Here is a 13943-nt window from a genome sequence, read left to right on the forward strand (position 1 = left end):
AAGAAGAAGAAGGAGGAAGAGAAAGAAGCCCCAGAGCCCCCCGGCACTCTGGAAACAGAGTAAGACACTGCTTCGATACGTGTTTGTGATCTATAATTTCTCCATTTGGGAGACGAAAGATAACTTGTGTGGTTTATCGCGTATGCATTTTTATTTTTTTAAATAGCAGGAGCTAAGGCTAAAACACTTCTTTCATTTGAGAATGAGACTTTTTTTCATTCAACATTCAAATGTTTCACTCTTTTATTGAACAAGCCCACACAAAGTTAATTTGCAGCTTTGGTTCTGACTGGCCAAACAAACCTGCAGCATACTATCAAAACCATTTGTCATGCTTTTAGCCAACGACATTTAAAAATCATCACCTTGCAGGGGGGGGGGGGGGGGGGGGGGGTTCATTGTGTTTTCAAATGTTACTTTGCTGGCTGGAGCATAGGGAAGAGTCAAGAATGAAAACCCACATCCTGACTCCTCAATCATCCAGCAGTCCCTCCGGCTTGCTGTAGCCGAAGAGCCTGAAATCGGCCTCATAGAGCTTGTACAGCTTTCTTCTGTCCTCTAGGGGCACTGTTCTGAACCAGTCCTGCACAGAACCAGAGGATGTCATGTTCTCATAGGAGGGGGGGAATTTGATGACGTCCTCCAGCTTTAGGATACTCAGTAACTGCTTAGCATCCTCTTGAAGACTCTCCTGATGGCCGACAAAATCATATCTGAGAATCAAAACAAAAAAACAAAATGTAAAGGGCATTTCTTTAGAAACAACAAACTGCAGCCTAGCAGGGAATAAAGGCCTTACTGTACGTGGCAGGGTCGGCACAGGCGGTGCATCTGTCTCCAGTGGGGTTCAAAGGGCTCCGTCGTCTCTGTCCCCGGGTCCAGCAGGTACTGAATAAAGTTGTAAAATGATGGACGCGTACCAGACGCGAAGGCCTCGTCCACAGTTTGCGGTGGGTTGGAGTTGTTGCCGTACACACGCAGGATGTACTGGGCGAAGTTGTGATAGAAGTACTGATTATGCCGCTGAAACTTGTCGCGGTAAGCGGAGATGAGGCGCACAAAAGGGTCCCTGACGAACAGGAACTTGGTGTAGTGCTTCAGCTTGGCCTGAGGTCGACAACAACAACAAAAAATGCATCAACCTGTCTGTCACTATTTGATTCAGCTATCGATGAAGACAAACGGAAACCAGGTCTGTTGGTTGTTAAGTCCTCACTGTATGAACTGACCTTCATCTCTGTTCTCGGGAAGCTGGTTAGTTGAGTGAGTATGTTGGATTTGTGGACCAACTCTTGATCAATGCTCGAAGGGTCTTGATAGGGCTCGCTCTTGTTCAGGACAAGCATAACTCTCTTCCAGTTGGTACACGCCACCTGTAAGTAGAACCAAAATGTTTGTGCATGATCCACGCTGACTTACTGACTCTGTGGTGCTTTTAGCTGAAAGACATGATTCCAATATAGTAATACACTTTTATTGAACAGGTATGATGTGCACCATGTTGAACATTTTATCTAAGCATGCTCGCATTTGCTTAAAAGGACTAAAAGGAAGAATGTGCCGTTTTTGATCCAGTAGATGTCGCCCTTGAGCATCAGCATGAAAGCAAGTGCCTATAAACACTGCTCCAAATAAGATAGACATTTAATATCCTCATACAGACGTTAACAATTTCAAATGTGTACTGAGGATCAAATATATGTTTATTTATTGTAAAGTGTTTTATATTTACAGGGAGTCTTGCAAAAACAAAAGAATATTAAATCATGTTGCGGAAAACTTTTCGCTGTTAATATTTATTCTTTATTTTTCTACTTTTGATGTCTTTGTGAAATCTCAATTCAACAATAAAAAATACACTTTTTGCTGCTCTGATGTTCAACGATTATCCTTGTCTTTGCATTAATTTCGGACACCCTGATCTAAAAATTACAATAAATTAACTTAAATTGTAAATTACAATAAACAATGTCGGCTCAATCTAATAGTTTTGTTATAAGTCTACACTAATATAACTGAAGAGGAAGAATAATCTAGGCTACATAAATATTTTTACAGAATGCATTAGCTACAAAAAAAAGCCGTTCCCGCAAGATGCCGCTGAGTAACCATGGTAACACACAGTTCCTGTTTCCACCTGAGAGAGGGAAGTTTGTCCTCAAAGCCTGCCGCTGTATTTCTACCCTACACCTTGATGAAGGGGACTTCATTCGGTGACTTCTGACGGAGTGCACTCCCGTGTAGTGTGCATGGGTTGGTTTGAAAAAGGGCCAGTGTGAGGACAGAGGCCTGTGTTTGCTTGTTTGACCGATAAAACAAGTTTATCATGTAAAAGTCACCTCATAGGATTTTCCGCATTTTTTTTAAAATGTGTTGCAGGCAGAAAAGATATTTGATCTTATTAAAAAAAAAAAAAGAAGAGAAATTGGTGTCCATGAACAATTTCACAAACTCTATACTGAGTCAAAGATTTAAGATGAAGCAGCAAAAAAAACAAAAAAACAGTAATGATGGGATAAAATTAAAATCCCACCGAGTCAGAAGGGATATGGGACGAAAAAAGGGGAAAGTTGAATCTTCTTGATCTTTACAAAGGCCGTACTGTGTGCCCCTGTGGTGAACGCTCAGTGTCTTTTGTGTGTTCATGTCAGCATCACCTTTGGAATGTAACAGTAGATGATGCCGTGATTGTCGTCCACCACCAGGTGCTTTAGATCTGCATTCCTTAAGTCTTCAAAACTGTGCTTTCCTTCAGAAAAGGCTGCTTTGTCGCCGTCGCACATTTCTCTTAGCAGTTGCTTCCTCAGCTCCTGCATCTGATACGTCCTCTCTGCTGAAGTAAGACGAATAGGATTAGCATGTGTTGTATCTGTCTAGGGCGGCCCTGCTTAGAGTCAGCTTAGGCTATTCTTTATTATGTTAAATCACAGAGTAATCAGAGGTGTGGTCGCAGATTCACTCTCTCCTAATCCTTGAAATGTAACCCAAACCAATTTACAGGTAATGAAGCGCAAAAAAACAAACATCACGTTATTTAAACAAACCACATCCCTCCATAGAAAGAACCAGGATACACACACACACACAGACAGACAGACAGACAGACACACACACACACACACACACACACACTAACTCGATTGTACCTCTCTTTTCTTGGAACATGTCCCATTGATGAAAGGTCAAGATGATGAGGAACACGGATAAAGGTCTGAGAAGATGCTGGAGTCTTCTGCAAACTGTCATGGCAGCAGGAGTGTGTGTCTGTGACCGTTTTTTTTTTTTTTTTAAATCAATAAACGAGAAGAAAAAAGGAACATACAGAAATTAGTACTAATGAAGTACTACTGATGTTATCCATTCTTTTTTCTGCATTAAAACTATGTTAAAACAACCCATAAAAGACACAGATACCTACAAAAAAAACCACACAAAATAATTTCTTTTTTTTATAATTTCACTTTTAAAAGTGAAGTCATTATGATTTAAAAAAAAAAAAAAATCTACTGATGAATTATTTACTTTTTTAGTAGAAAAAACAAGACAGACTATTTGGATGCTCCCGTACATTAGTTTAGCTGCAACCTTAATAATACACATAATAACCATCACACTGTATCACTCACCTTGAGCCGCAAACGTCCCTCTACAAGCACATCAACTACACACTCTCATGGCCATGGCACAATGCACTCATACTGATCAAGTCCCTGCACACACCCGTGTCACAATGCCCCTCCTCTACAGTCAGAGTCCACTCATATGATCAGGGAGTTGCCCAAGGAAGCACCTTGTCATATTCTCCAAGACAAATATCCCTTTGGGAACGATAAAGTATATCTTAACTTATCTCATCTAACATCAAGGTAAAAGTCATTCCTTAAACTAAAAACATTAAGAGGACATATTTGTATTATTTTTCTAACTCTTAACACAATGATCTGTAGGATCAGAAACCATTGGTACATTTGACTGTCTGCACAACTCATATTATCATCCAAAAAACAAACGTCTACACTATCTTATATTTTATTTTATGTTCTGTCTTTTATTTGAACGATAATTAAAGTTGAATCTCCATAACAGAATCTTTTCTTATATTATTTTACTTGATTTTTTTTTTTTTTAGCTGGGGGATAATTTATTTAAACCTCTTACTTTTACTTACTTTTTACTCAGATAAAGCATTATTAGTGTGTGTTCAGATGTGCATGGTGAGCAGTTCAGTATGCAAAGCATGCTTTATAACACTGCCAGGGTTGAACAGTTATTTATTCAAGCCAAAGTCACTGTTGCTCCTATATTCAGCCTCACAGTGGAATAGAAAACAACTGTATTAGTCCACAATGTGCTTGTTTGAGTGAAACTTTCCCCCCTCTCTCCGTCTTTGCCCGGACTTTCTTGCAAAAGATTTTTTGTCTCTCAATGGGAATATTCCTGAAGTCTAAAAGTAGACCTAAGAGATACATGTTTCTCACAGAACAGTATTGAAAGCAAAACTTTTAGCATAGTTCATTTATTATTGACTTAACAACACTTAACTTACTCTTACTCTTACACTCGTGATTATTTTGAATGTCTCTTTTCAGTATCGTTCATGATACAAGAAGGTTGTTTATTTGAAGTCTTGGTTAATGGTGTGAATGTTCACAGTCAGTTGAAGCAGTGTTTGATGTTGATTGTTATTCTAACACCGATAGCGGCAACTATTGTTGTAATTACCAAGCGACACCAGCAGGGGGTGCAAGTGTGATCACCAGGGTGCCAGTACTGTTAAGAGACACTGTACATGTACGCTTTGTGCGCTCCCGCCGTGCACGCCGACCGTCCAGGAGCACGAAGAGGGGCTTTTGTACAGGTAACACAAAGGTTCAAACTCTTTGTATGTGCACCACTTGAGGGAGACAACAATCAAGTGGATGTAGAAAATATATACGATAGAACTGTGCAGCAGAATCCACAACAGAGCTCATTCAAGTTGGACACAAAACTGCAAATGGTGGGAAAGTTCTGACAGGTGTCGCAAAAGCATCTGCAGGAAGACAAAGTCAAACTGTTTCTGGGGTTTCAAACGAAATGGCTATAGGCTACAGTACAGTTGTTCATGTCAGAGGGTCATTCATTCACCTTTTGGATCGCTTGACCTGTTCTATCAGTAATTATAGTATGCAATACACTCCAGACGATCGAATCCATTGTAGTTGTAGACTGGCCTTGTATGACCATATAAGGAGAGCATCATTACATACAAACCTTAATAATCCCTTACTTTAAGAAATGACAGGACAGCAATGTAACACAATCAATTCGCCAGTCTTAGCCTATCAGACACTCACACACACACACACACACACACACACACACACACACACACACACACACACACACACACACGAAGGAGATACAGACCTAGACCATTTACAATCAATCAGGGGAACTGGCAGCCCCCGGTGTGCGGTTATACCGGGGGCCCTGATTTCACAGCCAGCCTCCGTCACCACTGCGTCAGCACTGATGAGCTCAGCGTTCCCGGTGGGGAGGGGGAGGGGGGGAGAGAGCTCGTCAACTGAGGATGGAAGAGAGAGGGCGACAAAACAAGGGGGGAGAGAGAGAGAGAGAGAGAGAGCGAGAGAGAGAGAGAGAGAATCGGGGTGTTGCCGCCTCTGAGACACTCACGCATCACTGAGAAACAGCATCAGGGCGAGGGCACATCGTCCCTCCATCTTTCTCTCTGGGAGACCAAGGTAGCTGTTCAATTATTGAAGCCGTACACACACCGTCGTACATTATTGAGCAAAATCAGAGCCGAGATATTGCGGAGAATACTGCAAATCGACACTAGGCGAACGGGGCGGCGATATATCAGACGGACAGTTTCAGCACCTTGGTCAGCGACGATGGCTCCAATGGTGGTGGAAGGAGATCAGCTCGGTGAGTAGTAACTCAATAAACGCAAATTCATTAATTCAAAAACAGAGAGTTGGGAGTGAGTTGCGTTTGTGTAACTTCAAGGAGCTCAAAGTTATCATCGCATTGAGTATTTGTGTTATTACACGCCTGTAAATAAGTTTGCGTTTTGGCTTTCGTTTGACATAATGACGATACAGGCAGGGTCTGTTATCAAACATTATTAATCAGTATGAAGGCTTTTTTTTTTGTTGTCGGCCCAACCCCTTTACTCGATAAGGCAGCTTTTCAATAGTGGGGAGTCATCGAGGCTCAATCCTCCATTTTGCATCTAGCTGAGGGTGACAGCTCTTCATCAGGAAAAAAAAATAAGGAAGGAAGGTGACGTATTCTATTACGCCACATTCACACAATGTCTACATAGAGGCCTGTCATAATTCATGGAAAGCACATTATTTTTTTTCTCTCTTTTCCACCCGGTTCAGCAGCTCCCTCACCACCCTACCGTCAACACCATCCATCTGTTTGTAGCTGTTACTTGTGAATCCACCCAGAGCTCAAAACTAAAATATTAATGGAAGCTAAAGGAGGAAACGTTCAGGAGGCTACATGCTGTGTGATTCGAAATTGAAATAGGCTTACCCACTACCCATTGCTCTCCAATTTATAAGAGAATAAGGGCGGATTAGTGATTTGAATCGATGCTATTCCTACACCATCACAATAAAACTGTCCACTTTAAAGTAGGCGTAATAACTCAAATAGAACAATAGGCTACCTCAGTAGAAAGGCCTGCACATATTTCCTCGTACAAATATCAGCCTTCACCTCTCTGTCTTTGTATGGGTGTTAACCTGAGTGCTTTTCCATTGAGCCACCCTCTTAACTGCCCTCTCAATGCTCCCTGTTTCCTCAATTAAAATTGACCTATTAACTCTGACTGCTCGCCTGGAGATGGATGTCTCCATGGTAACGTTTTAGTTATCGGGCTATTAGGGAACAAAAGTCGGCCACCGTTGAAAGGGATTAGGTTCCATAACGAATACCGCCCCAAAAGAAAGTGTTGAGGTGTTTTTTGAAATATGAATACAGGACTATTGGGATTTCATTGTCTTCTTTTAATCTCTATCTGAGTCAAGACTGAAGTCTACGTCAGTCACACACCCACAATTGATTCATTTTTCCTTTTAATGCAATAAGAAAATATATTGAGGTTGTGCAAGGTGAACAATATTTCACTCCCCCGGCCTCACCCCACCCCTCTTATTTTCCGTCCTCCACAGTGGCAGTGCCAGTGGGTGTTGCGGTGATGAGCGTCTTCGGCCTCGTCTTCAGCGTGTCGGCCTTCGCGTGGATCTGTTGCCAGCGCAAAAACACCAAATCCCAGAAGACGCCGCCTTACAAGTTCGTGCACATGCTCAAAGGGGTCGACATCTACCCCGAGAGCCTCAGTGGCAAGAAGAAGTTTGCCGCGTCCGCCGCCGCCGCAACGACGACGACGACGAACGAAAACAGCAAATGCGACGTCAATGGAAACTGCCACACCGCGTCACTGATGAATCCGACTGGTAAACTCGCATCAAGTCCAAATGATTCCAGGCAGGTGCTACACCTGGATCTGGAGAAACGGGACCTGAATGGCAACTTCACCACCAAGCCGTTTCATCACCACCACCAGAAGGTGCGGAGCTCCCCAGACTTGGAGCTGCCCTCTCCTCATGCGGGGTTCACGCAGCCTGGTGTGATTGACCACAACGACCTCCCTACGCCGTCCAGCACCCTCTCCAGCCAGGCGCCCACCCCTGCTGTTGACAAGCCCCACGGCGAGGAGAAGGAGAACGGGCTGGGAACTCTCCATTTCTCCCTGGAATACCAGCCAGAGAAGAAGGCGTTTGTGGTCCATATCAAGGTTTGTATGTGCTTCTGCTGGTGTCAGTTATATCATTTTCTGGTAGAAACTTTGTCTCACACAGTTTTGACTGATCGGACGTTTTTATATTCCAGGAAGCCCATGGCCTTACCCCAACGGACGAGCAGTCACTGACCTCCGACCCCTACATCAAGCTGACACTGCTGCCGGAAAAAAAGCACCGGGTGAAGACCAGAGTGCTGAGGAAGACCCTGGACCCCGCCTTCGACGAGACATTCAGCTTCTATGGGATCCCGCTTGCCCGGGTGTCGGAGTTGGCCCTTCACTTCATGGTGCTGAGCTTCGACAGGTTCTCCCGCGACGAGGTCATCGGAGAGACGCTCGTGCCCTTGTCCGGGATCGACCTGTCAGAGGGGCGGGTCCTGATGAGCCGGGAGATCATCAAGAGGAATGTCAAGGTAAGATCTGGAACATCAGTCAGTCTACATCACCCCGCTCCTCCTTATGTTTCCAGTCTCTCTTTAGCTGTTCTATTAATAAAGGCAAAAAATATCCAAATGATGGCAATACTAAAAAAATAACAGTTCCAGTAATGAGTCATCACACTCCTGATTATAACACCAGTCACCAGTGGTGGCTGTGACTCAGTGGTAGAATCGGTTGTCTCTCAAGCGGAAGGTCAGGGGTTTGACCCCCAGCTCCTGCAGCCACATGTTGACACTTAATCCCCAAGTTGCTTCAGCGAGAGCGACTTTTCATACTTCATATAGCTCTCTAAACAGAATGTGTATTGCAAATTGCATTCTGGTTGACTTCCTGTGAAACTCTACAAACGCATCAACGCTGAAGACAACGTGTTGGGTCGGTGACGCCAGAGCACATTCCGCAGAACAGACCATCTGATGGCTCCATTTCGTGCCGCATATCCGCAAAAGTAAACAGTGCTCACTTGTGCCTACCTGTAAAGGGCGTTACCAGCCGTTTACATATTAAACTAACGGAGAAACCAGAAAGGAAGTGGGCCTCTCTGCGGAGACGCTGAAGATCTGTTTCAGCCATTATGGATCTGAAAACTGATACTGCGGTCTGGTGATGTTCTTCCGCCGGCCGCTTTCAATACGCCTTGGGGTTTGTGAAACCCTTTTCATTTGCAGCTTTTTGCTTCATAATTCATGATTATTCCAGTAGTACTTATAATCTTAGATCCTCGAAATGCATAATTTATGTGAAAATGACACGATTAATCTCAAAAATATCTGCTTCTGAGCAAAAAGTAGTGTAGCGCACTCAATGTTGTGATTTCGTTTGGTGTTTAATTTAGATGTGATCTGAACATCGTAATATCATTTGGGTATTGAAACATTAATGCAGGGATTGGCAAGTTTGATGAAAGGGCATAGAGAATTACCTTTCTGAGTGATGTTCACATAACTCCATGATGGGTCTGTTGCCTGGTGATCACACGGCTTCTGCTGAGGACTGGCTGTTCCTGGCAACCGCGAGGAACACAAATGGGCTGTAGCTCTTCCAAACCAGTATGTTGTTTTTCTTTTCAAGACATTTCATCACATTAACCTCGTCTGTCGGAAACAGGCTCCTGCTAAACGGCCTTTCTTTGTGCAATCAATCAAAAGAAAACAACAAGCTATATTCTTAGTTTACTACTTTGCAGTGAGATTCTACCGTGGGATTCTCTTTTGAATCGCAAGTTTCTACCTTCTTCTGTAGTAATCTGCTGTGTATTAGCATGTGCCAAAGTTGTCTTTAAAGGTATAATAGTGGAACTAGAGAATCACTTGGACTAAAAAATAGGGCAACCCATCTTTGTTTAAATGTATCGTATAACAAAAAGGGTGTTGGCTCTCGTCGTTTTGCTCTGTGCGTATGAGTGTGTTTATGTATGTGTGCATGCATGCGTAAGCCGTCTGCAGGTCATTGAAACGAAACGGCACGTTGCAGGCAGATTGGCCGCCTTGGATGTCAGGGTCAGGAGTAGATATTGTTTTTTTTCTGCATGCCAGCTCTTATTGCCATGGCGTCCATGAGTTGAGACACGGCATCTAGCGAGGTGTGATCACAGCACCCGAGGCCGCAAACTCTCGGGAAGGTGTGGACGCAAACATGGGCGTGCACATGTGCCAAATAAAAAAATGGTTCATCACAAATGAGATGATACATAGAAGACTAGGGAGCTTCTCAATTCGTATTTTTGTGCCGGTCGTGAGAATTTCTTCATTATCGTGCTGCTCATTTCGTTGACAGCCATTTATAGACCACCAATTTCTGGTTTCAGCACAACATCGACTGCAGCTTTTATTGACTAGTTCGTCAATTAGTACATGGATTCGGCAACACTGAAGGCCTATGAGATGCCACTGAAAATATAAATGTGTACATTAGCTTGTAGCCATACCGCCACCCTGAACACACCCAAATTCAGAAGATAGGTAGGGTCAGGCCTGGTGGGTTCTTGGATTGAAGACTGCCTCAGAATACCAGATGCTGTAAGCTTCAGGGCGGCTGTGGCTCGGGCGGTAGAGTCGGTTGTCTCTCCCTCAGAAGGTTGGCGGTTTGATCCACTTTTCCATCTTCTTAGGGGAAGGCCCCTGTAGCCACTAAACCCCAAATTGGTCATGAGTGGCATAGCCATCGGTGTAGTGTGTGATATGTAGTCTAAAATCACTTAGAATGATAAGAAGACTAAAAAGAAAGGCGCGGTATAAGTAGTCCATTTACCATTCTTTGGTCATTTTTACCAAGTGAAACGTGTTCAGCCATGTTGGAAAGGTGTGGCAAATGCGTACACCTCATGGAAAAATACATAATGTCTGATATACTGCCATGCATATGTTTCAGTGCTGGTTTGAAAGCTGATCCATTAGCATAGTTTAGTTTAACCTCGTCGTCTTCTTTCAGAAACGCTCTATCTCTACTACCTCTCAAACATTCATTCGTCTCCTCTCTCTTCACAGAAATCAAGCGGCCATGGTGAACTGCTGCTCTCCCTGTGTTACCAGTCCACCACTAACACGCTGACTGTGGTCGTACTAAAAGCTCGCCATCTGCCCAAGACCGAAAACAATGGACCCACAGGTACGTCCGCTTGAAACTGATGCGATCAATAGGAACGCTTTCACAGACAAGAACTAACGCGTACGGGCAGAAACTCTCTTACCAGAATAAATAAGTCCCTTTGTCCCGCCATCCAGCCAAAACTGCTTTTGGATGCTATGAATGTAGCCGTAATGACTCAGCCACTGCACTAAAGTAATCTGATCAGGAGATCATAGAGACCACTTTAGTGACAAGCACTTACACACACACACACACACACACACACACACACACACACACATAAACACTTCTAATCACAAACATCCCTCATTTCCGCTGTATTGATTTCTGTATTGATCTGACTTAGGAACAGTGTGTCACTCTGCAAACACTGCAGGGACGGATATTCACATCCCAATCCCCTTTCTTTTTTCTTTTTTTTTGCCTTCCCTTGATTCTCTTTTTTTTCCTCCTTCTTAATTTTAAGATCCGTATGTCAAGATCAACATGTACCATGGGAAGAAGCGTGTGTGCAAGAAGAAGACCCACGTGAAGAAGTGCTCACCCAACCCGGTCTTCAACGAGCTCTTTGTGTTTGATCTGCCCTCGGACGAGGGCCTGATGGACACCAGCGTGGAGCTGCTGCTGATTGACTCAGACACAGGTAACTCGCGCTCTGCCAACACCACCCTCGGGCGCCTGGTGCTGGGCACGTCAGTGGTGGGCACCGCGGGCGAGCACTGGAGGGAGATCTGCGACCATCCGCGCCGCCAGATTGCCAAGTGGCACGCCTTGTCAGAGGATTAGAGCGGCGTGGTGTTGTCTGATACCTTCATCGATAACTCGCCTGGTCCGACCTCAAGAGGGATGGAACAAGAATGTGAGAGATTCAGTGTAAAGTTTGTTAATACCCAATGGACTTTAAGTGAGGGTGAATGGAAAAGAGGGGCGGAGGGACATTGATGTCGTGTGTGTAGGGTGTGTGTGTGCGTGCGCGTGTGTGTGTGTGTGTGTTTGCCTCTGGGGGGTGTCATTAGAAGACATTTCATCATTCAAACTACTTCTTTCAATCACTTATCTTTGAAGTTATTGGGGTGAAGCTGGGATAGCGGAGCATGACAAAGGAAACCCCCGGAGCTTTTAAACGATCCCAAAGACTGCCACTGAAAATCCTCCGGTAACATCCAACATAACCATCATAATCTCCACTGAAAACAGCCAGTCGTCACTTAAACTGTGCAAAGTGCAGAATGTCTAAAATGTCACTGTTGCTTTTTTTCCCTTCTCTCTCTTCAGCTCTTCCTTCTATGAATAGTAACCTAGTCCATTGTATGAAAAGCAGAATAAACCACAATCCGATAATGCTGTAAAATGTGTATTATTAAAGTTTATTTTATAACAAAAATGATTTCTTCATAAAGGAAGTAGGATGTTTTTATGTACATTTTTTTTTTTTTTACTCAGAGTTGATTTGTTAAAAATGTTTTGTAGTCACAAGTGGTATTTCATATATCATTACTGAAGTGCGAGCCTAAATTAGGTGGTTTGAGAAAATACATGAACAGGTAAGAAGAGTACACTGAAGACAGTGAACTGTGGTTTCATATGTGTGTGTATGTGAGTGTGTGTGAGAGAGAGAGAGAGAGAGAGAGAGTGTGTTTCAATACGCAAGTGCTTGTGCTGATGCAACTGTTTGAGTGTATGGACGCATGTGAGTGTTTGTTAGCTCTGGAGCGATGTGAGCCACATCATGTTTACTGTAGGTGTTTTGTCCCCCTTACTGTGAGCACAAAGACAGCTGAAGTGTAAATGTATGTACCTTACTATAAAATATGGCAAATTCTGAGAAAAAAAAACAACCAAAAAACAGAGTCTGACGTCTTTATTTCACAAGGATGAGAAACTGTGTTTACTTTGAACGAAATCATACAAAAAAAAAATTAAAAAAAATTAAAAAGCTTAAATGCTACAGCAAAGAGTCTGTGCATGGAGCACCCTGGGGATGACATCATCAGGCCACATGATGACTCATAAATGTCTAAGTGCTCCAGGATGAAGTCATCATTGAATAGCTGAATTTAATACAAGCTAAGTGGTTCAGTGACCGAGAGCGACCGGCTCAGCATCCCGGCCCGTCGTTTAATTCCCTTCTGTTTTTCTTCCAGATCAAAAAAAAGAAGATCAAACATAAAGATAAATCCTAATAACTCTCTCTCAGTAACCACATATATATATATATATATATATATACAGCCTCTGGGTGACCTCCTAGAGTTATTTGGACATATTGTAACATACCCCTTCATTTATATGCAAAGCTCCTTGACTCTCTGTGGCTGCAAAAGTAGTGCATAGATTTTTTTCAGAAAACATACTCCGGCATCACTCTTCTAAATGAGTTTGCTGAACACACACATGCGTCCGTCCCTTTAGCATTCTGTCCCTGTCTGGTCCTCACTGCGGGAAGCTCTCTGCAAAGCTTTCATCTGTGCTTTTCTCACATGGATTGTCGTAAAAGGCAGCTGAAACAATACAGACAATTTTCAAACTGAATTTTTAAGGATGTATTTCAGCATTGTTGAACAAACAATCAAAATAAAAATAAAAACTCTCCAGCCAATTCCAACCCAACTAAAATTTAGAGATACTTCATCCTTCGGCCAATCAAGACAGAATATGGGGCATTCCAACCAATGGAGAATCAAGTATCCATTTAGGTTGCTATAGCAACAGCATGGAGGCCACAGGTGCCTTCCCCTGAGAAGATGGAATACATTGACAACAAGTTCCTGTTGGCTTTACAAGACAGAGCCTTTTAAGCCACCACAAACCTCGGGGTCGGAGTCTGATTTAGGCACACACTGACAAAAGGTTAAACGCCGCTTTCACTGAGCGCTTGCCTTGATATCGCTGTCATGGCAACAGGGTGCAGCGGTGGTTCCAGGGTAAGGGGGTGGTGGAGCTCATGAGAGACAAAGAGGAAGGTCGATAGATTGAAGAAGAAAAGTTTAAGGAATGCTGGGCAGCAGATCGACGGAGCAGGGGAACAGATGTGGGTCGACACCGGAAGAGACGAGTCGGGCCGTCCCGATCGGTCTGCAGCCCCCACACT

General features: G+C 43.5%; 2 protein-coding genes across 2 annotated transcripts; one reads left to right on the top strand and one right to left on the bottom strand.

Annotated features, from left to right (window-relative positions):
* Positions 1-425: 425 nt before the first annotated feature.
* On the bottom strand, positions 426-3681 carry LOC132958928 (carbohydrate sulfotransferase 12-like). The gene is made up of 5 exons (XM_061032006.1): positions 3670-3681; positions 2658-2873; positions 1230-1373; positions 800-1107; positions 426-713 (listed from the first exon to the last, which is right to left on the bottom strand). The coding sequence occupies exons 1-5, from the start codon at positions 3679-3681 to the stop codon at positions 473-475; spliced, it is 921 nt and encodes a 306-aa protein (XP_060887989.1). The 3' UTR covers positions 426-472.
* A 1949-nt stretch (positions 3682-5630) lies between these two features.
* syt4 (synaptotagmin IV) lies at positions 5631-12287 on the top strand. The gene is made up of 5 exons (XM_061031225.1): positions 5631-5931; positions 7191-7816; positions 7912-8235; positions 10750-10870; positions 11319-12287. The coding sequence occupies exons 1-5, from the start codon at positions 5898-5900 to the stop codon at positions 11636-11638; spliced, it is 1425 nt and encodes a 474-aa protein (XP_060887208.1). The 5' UTR covers positions 5631-5897; the 3' UTR covers positions 11639-12287.
* Positions 12288-13943: the final 1656 nt, after the last annotated feature.

Source organism: Labrus mixtus, chromosome 23 (genome assembly GCF_963584025.1).
Source record: "Labrus mixtus chromosome 23, fLabMix1.1, whole genome shotgun sequence".
NCBI lineage: Eukaryota > Metazoa > Chordata > Actinopteri > Labriformes > Labridae > Labrus > Labrus mixtus.

Excerpts from the sequence above, each read along its gene's own strand:
- syt4 (XM_061031225.1), top strand. The coding sequence starts at position 5,898 with ATGGCTCCAATGGTGGTGGAAGGAGATCAGCTCG. Across the intron at positions 5,932-7,190 it reads GGTGGAAGGAGATCAGCTCG|TGGCAGTGCCAGTGGGTGTT; the intron begins GTGAGTAGTAAC and ends CGTCCTCCACAG. Across the intron at positions 8,236-10,749 it reads TCATCAAGAGGAATGTCAAG|AAATCAAGCGGCCATGGTGA; the intron begins GTAAGATCTGGA and ends CTCTCTTCACAG.
- LOC132958928 (XM_061032006.1), bottom strand. Across the intron at positions 1,374-2,657 it reads TCTACTGTTACATTCCAAAG|GTGGCGTGTACCAACTGGAA; the intron begins GTGATGCTGACA and ends TTCTACTTACAG. Across the intron at positions 714-799 it reads TGCCGACCCTGCCACGTACA|ATATGATTTTGTCGGCCATC; the intron begins GTAAGGCCTTTA and ends TTTGATTCTCAG.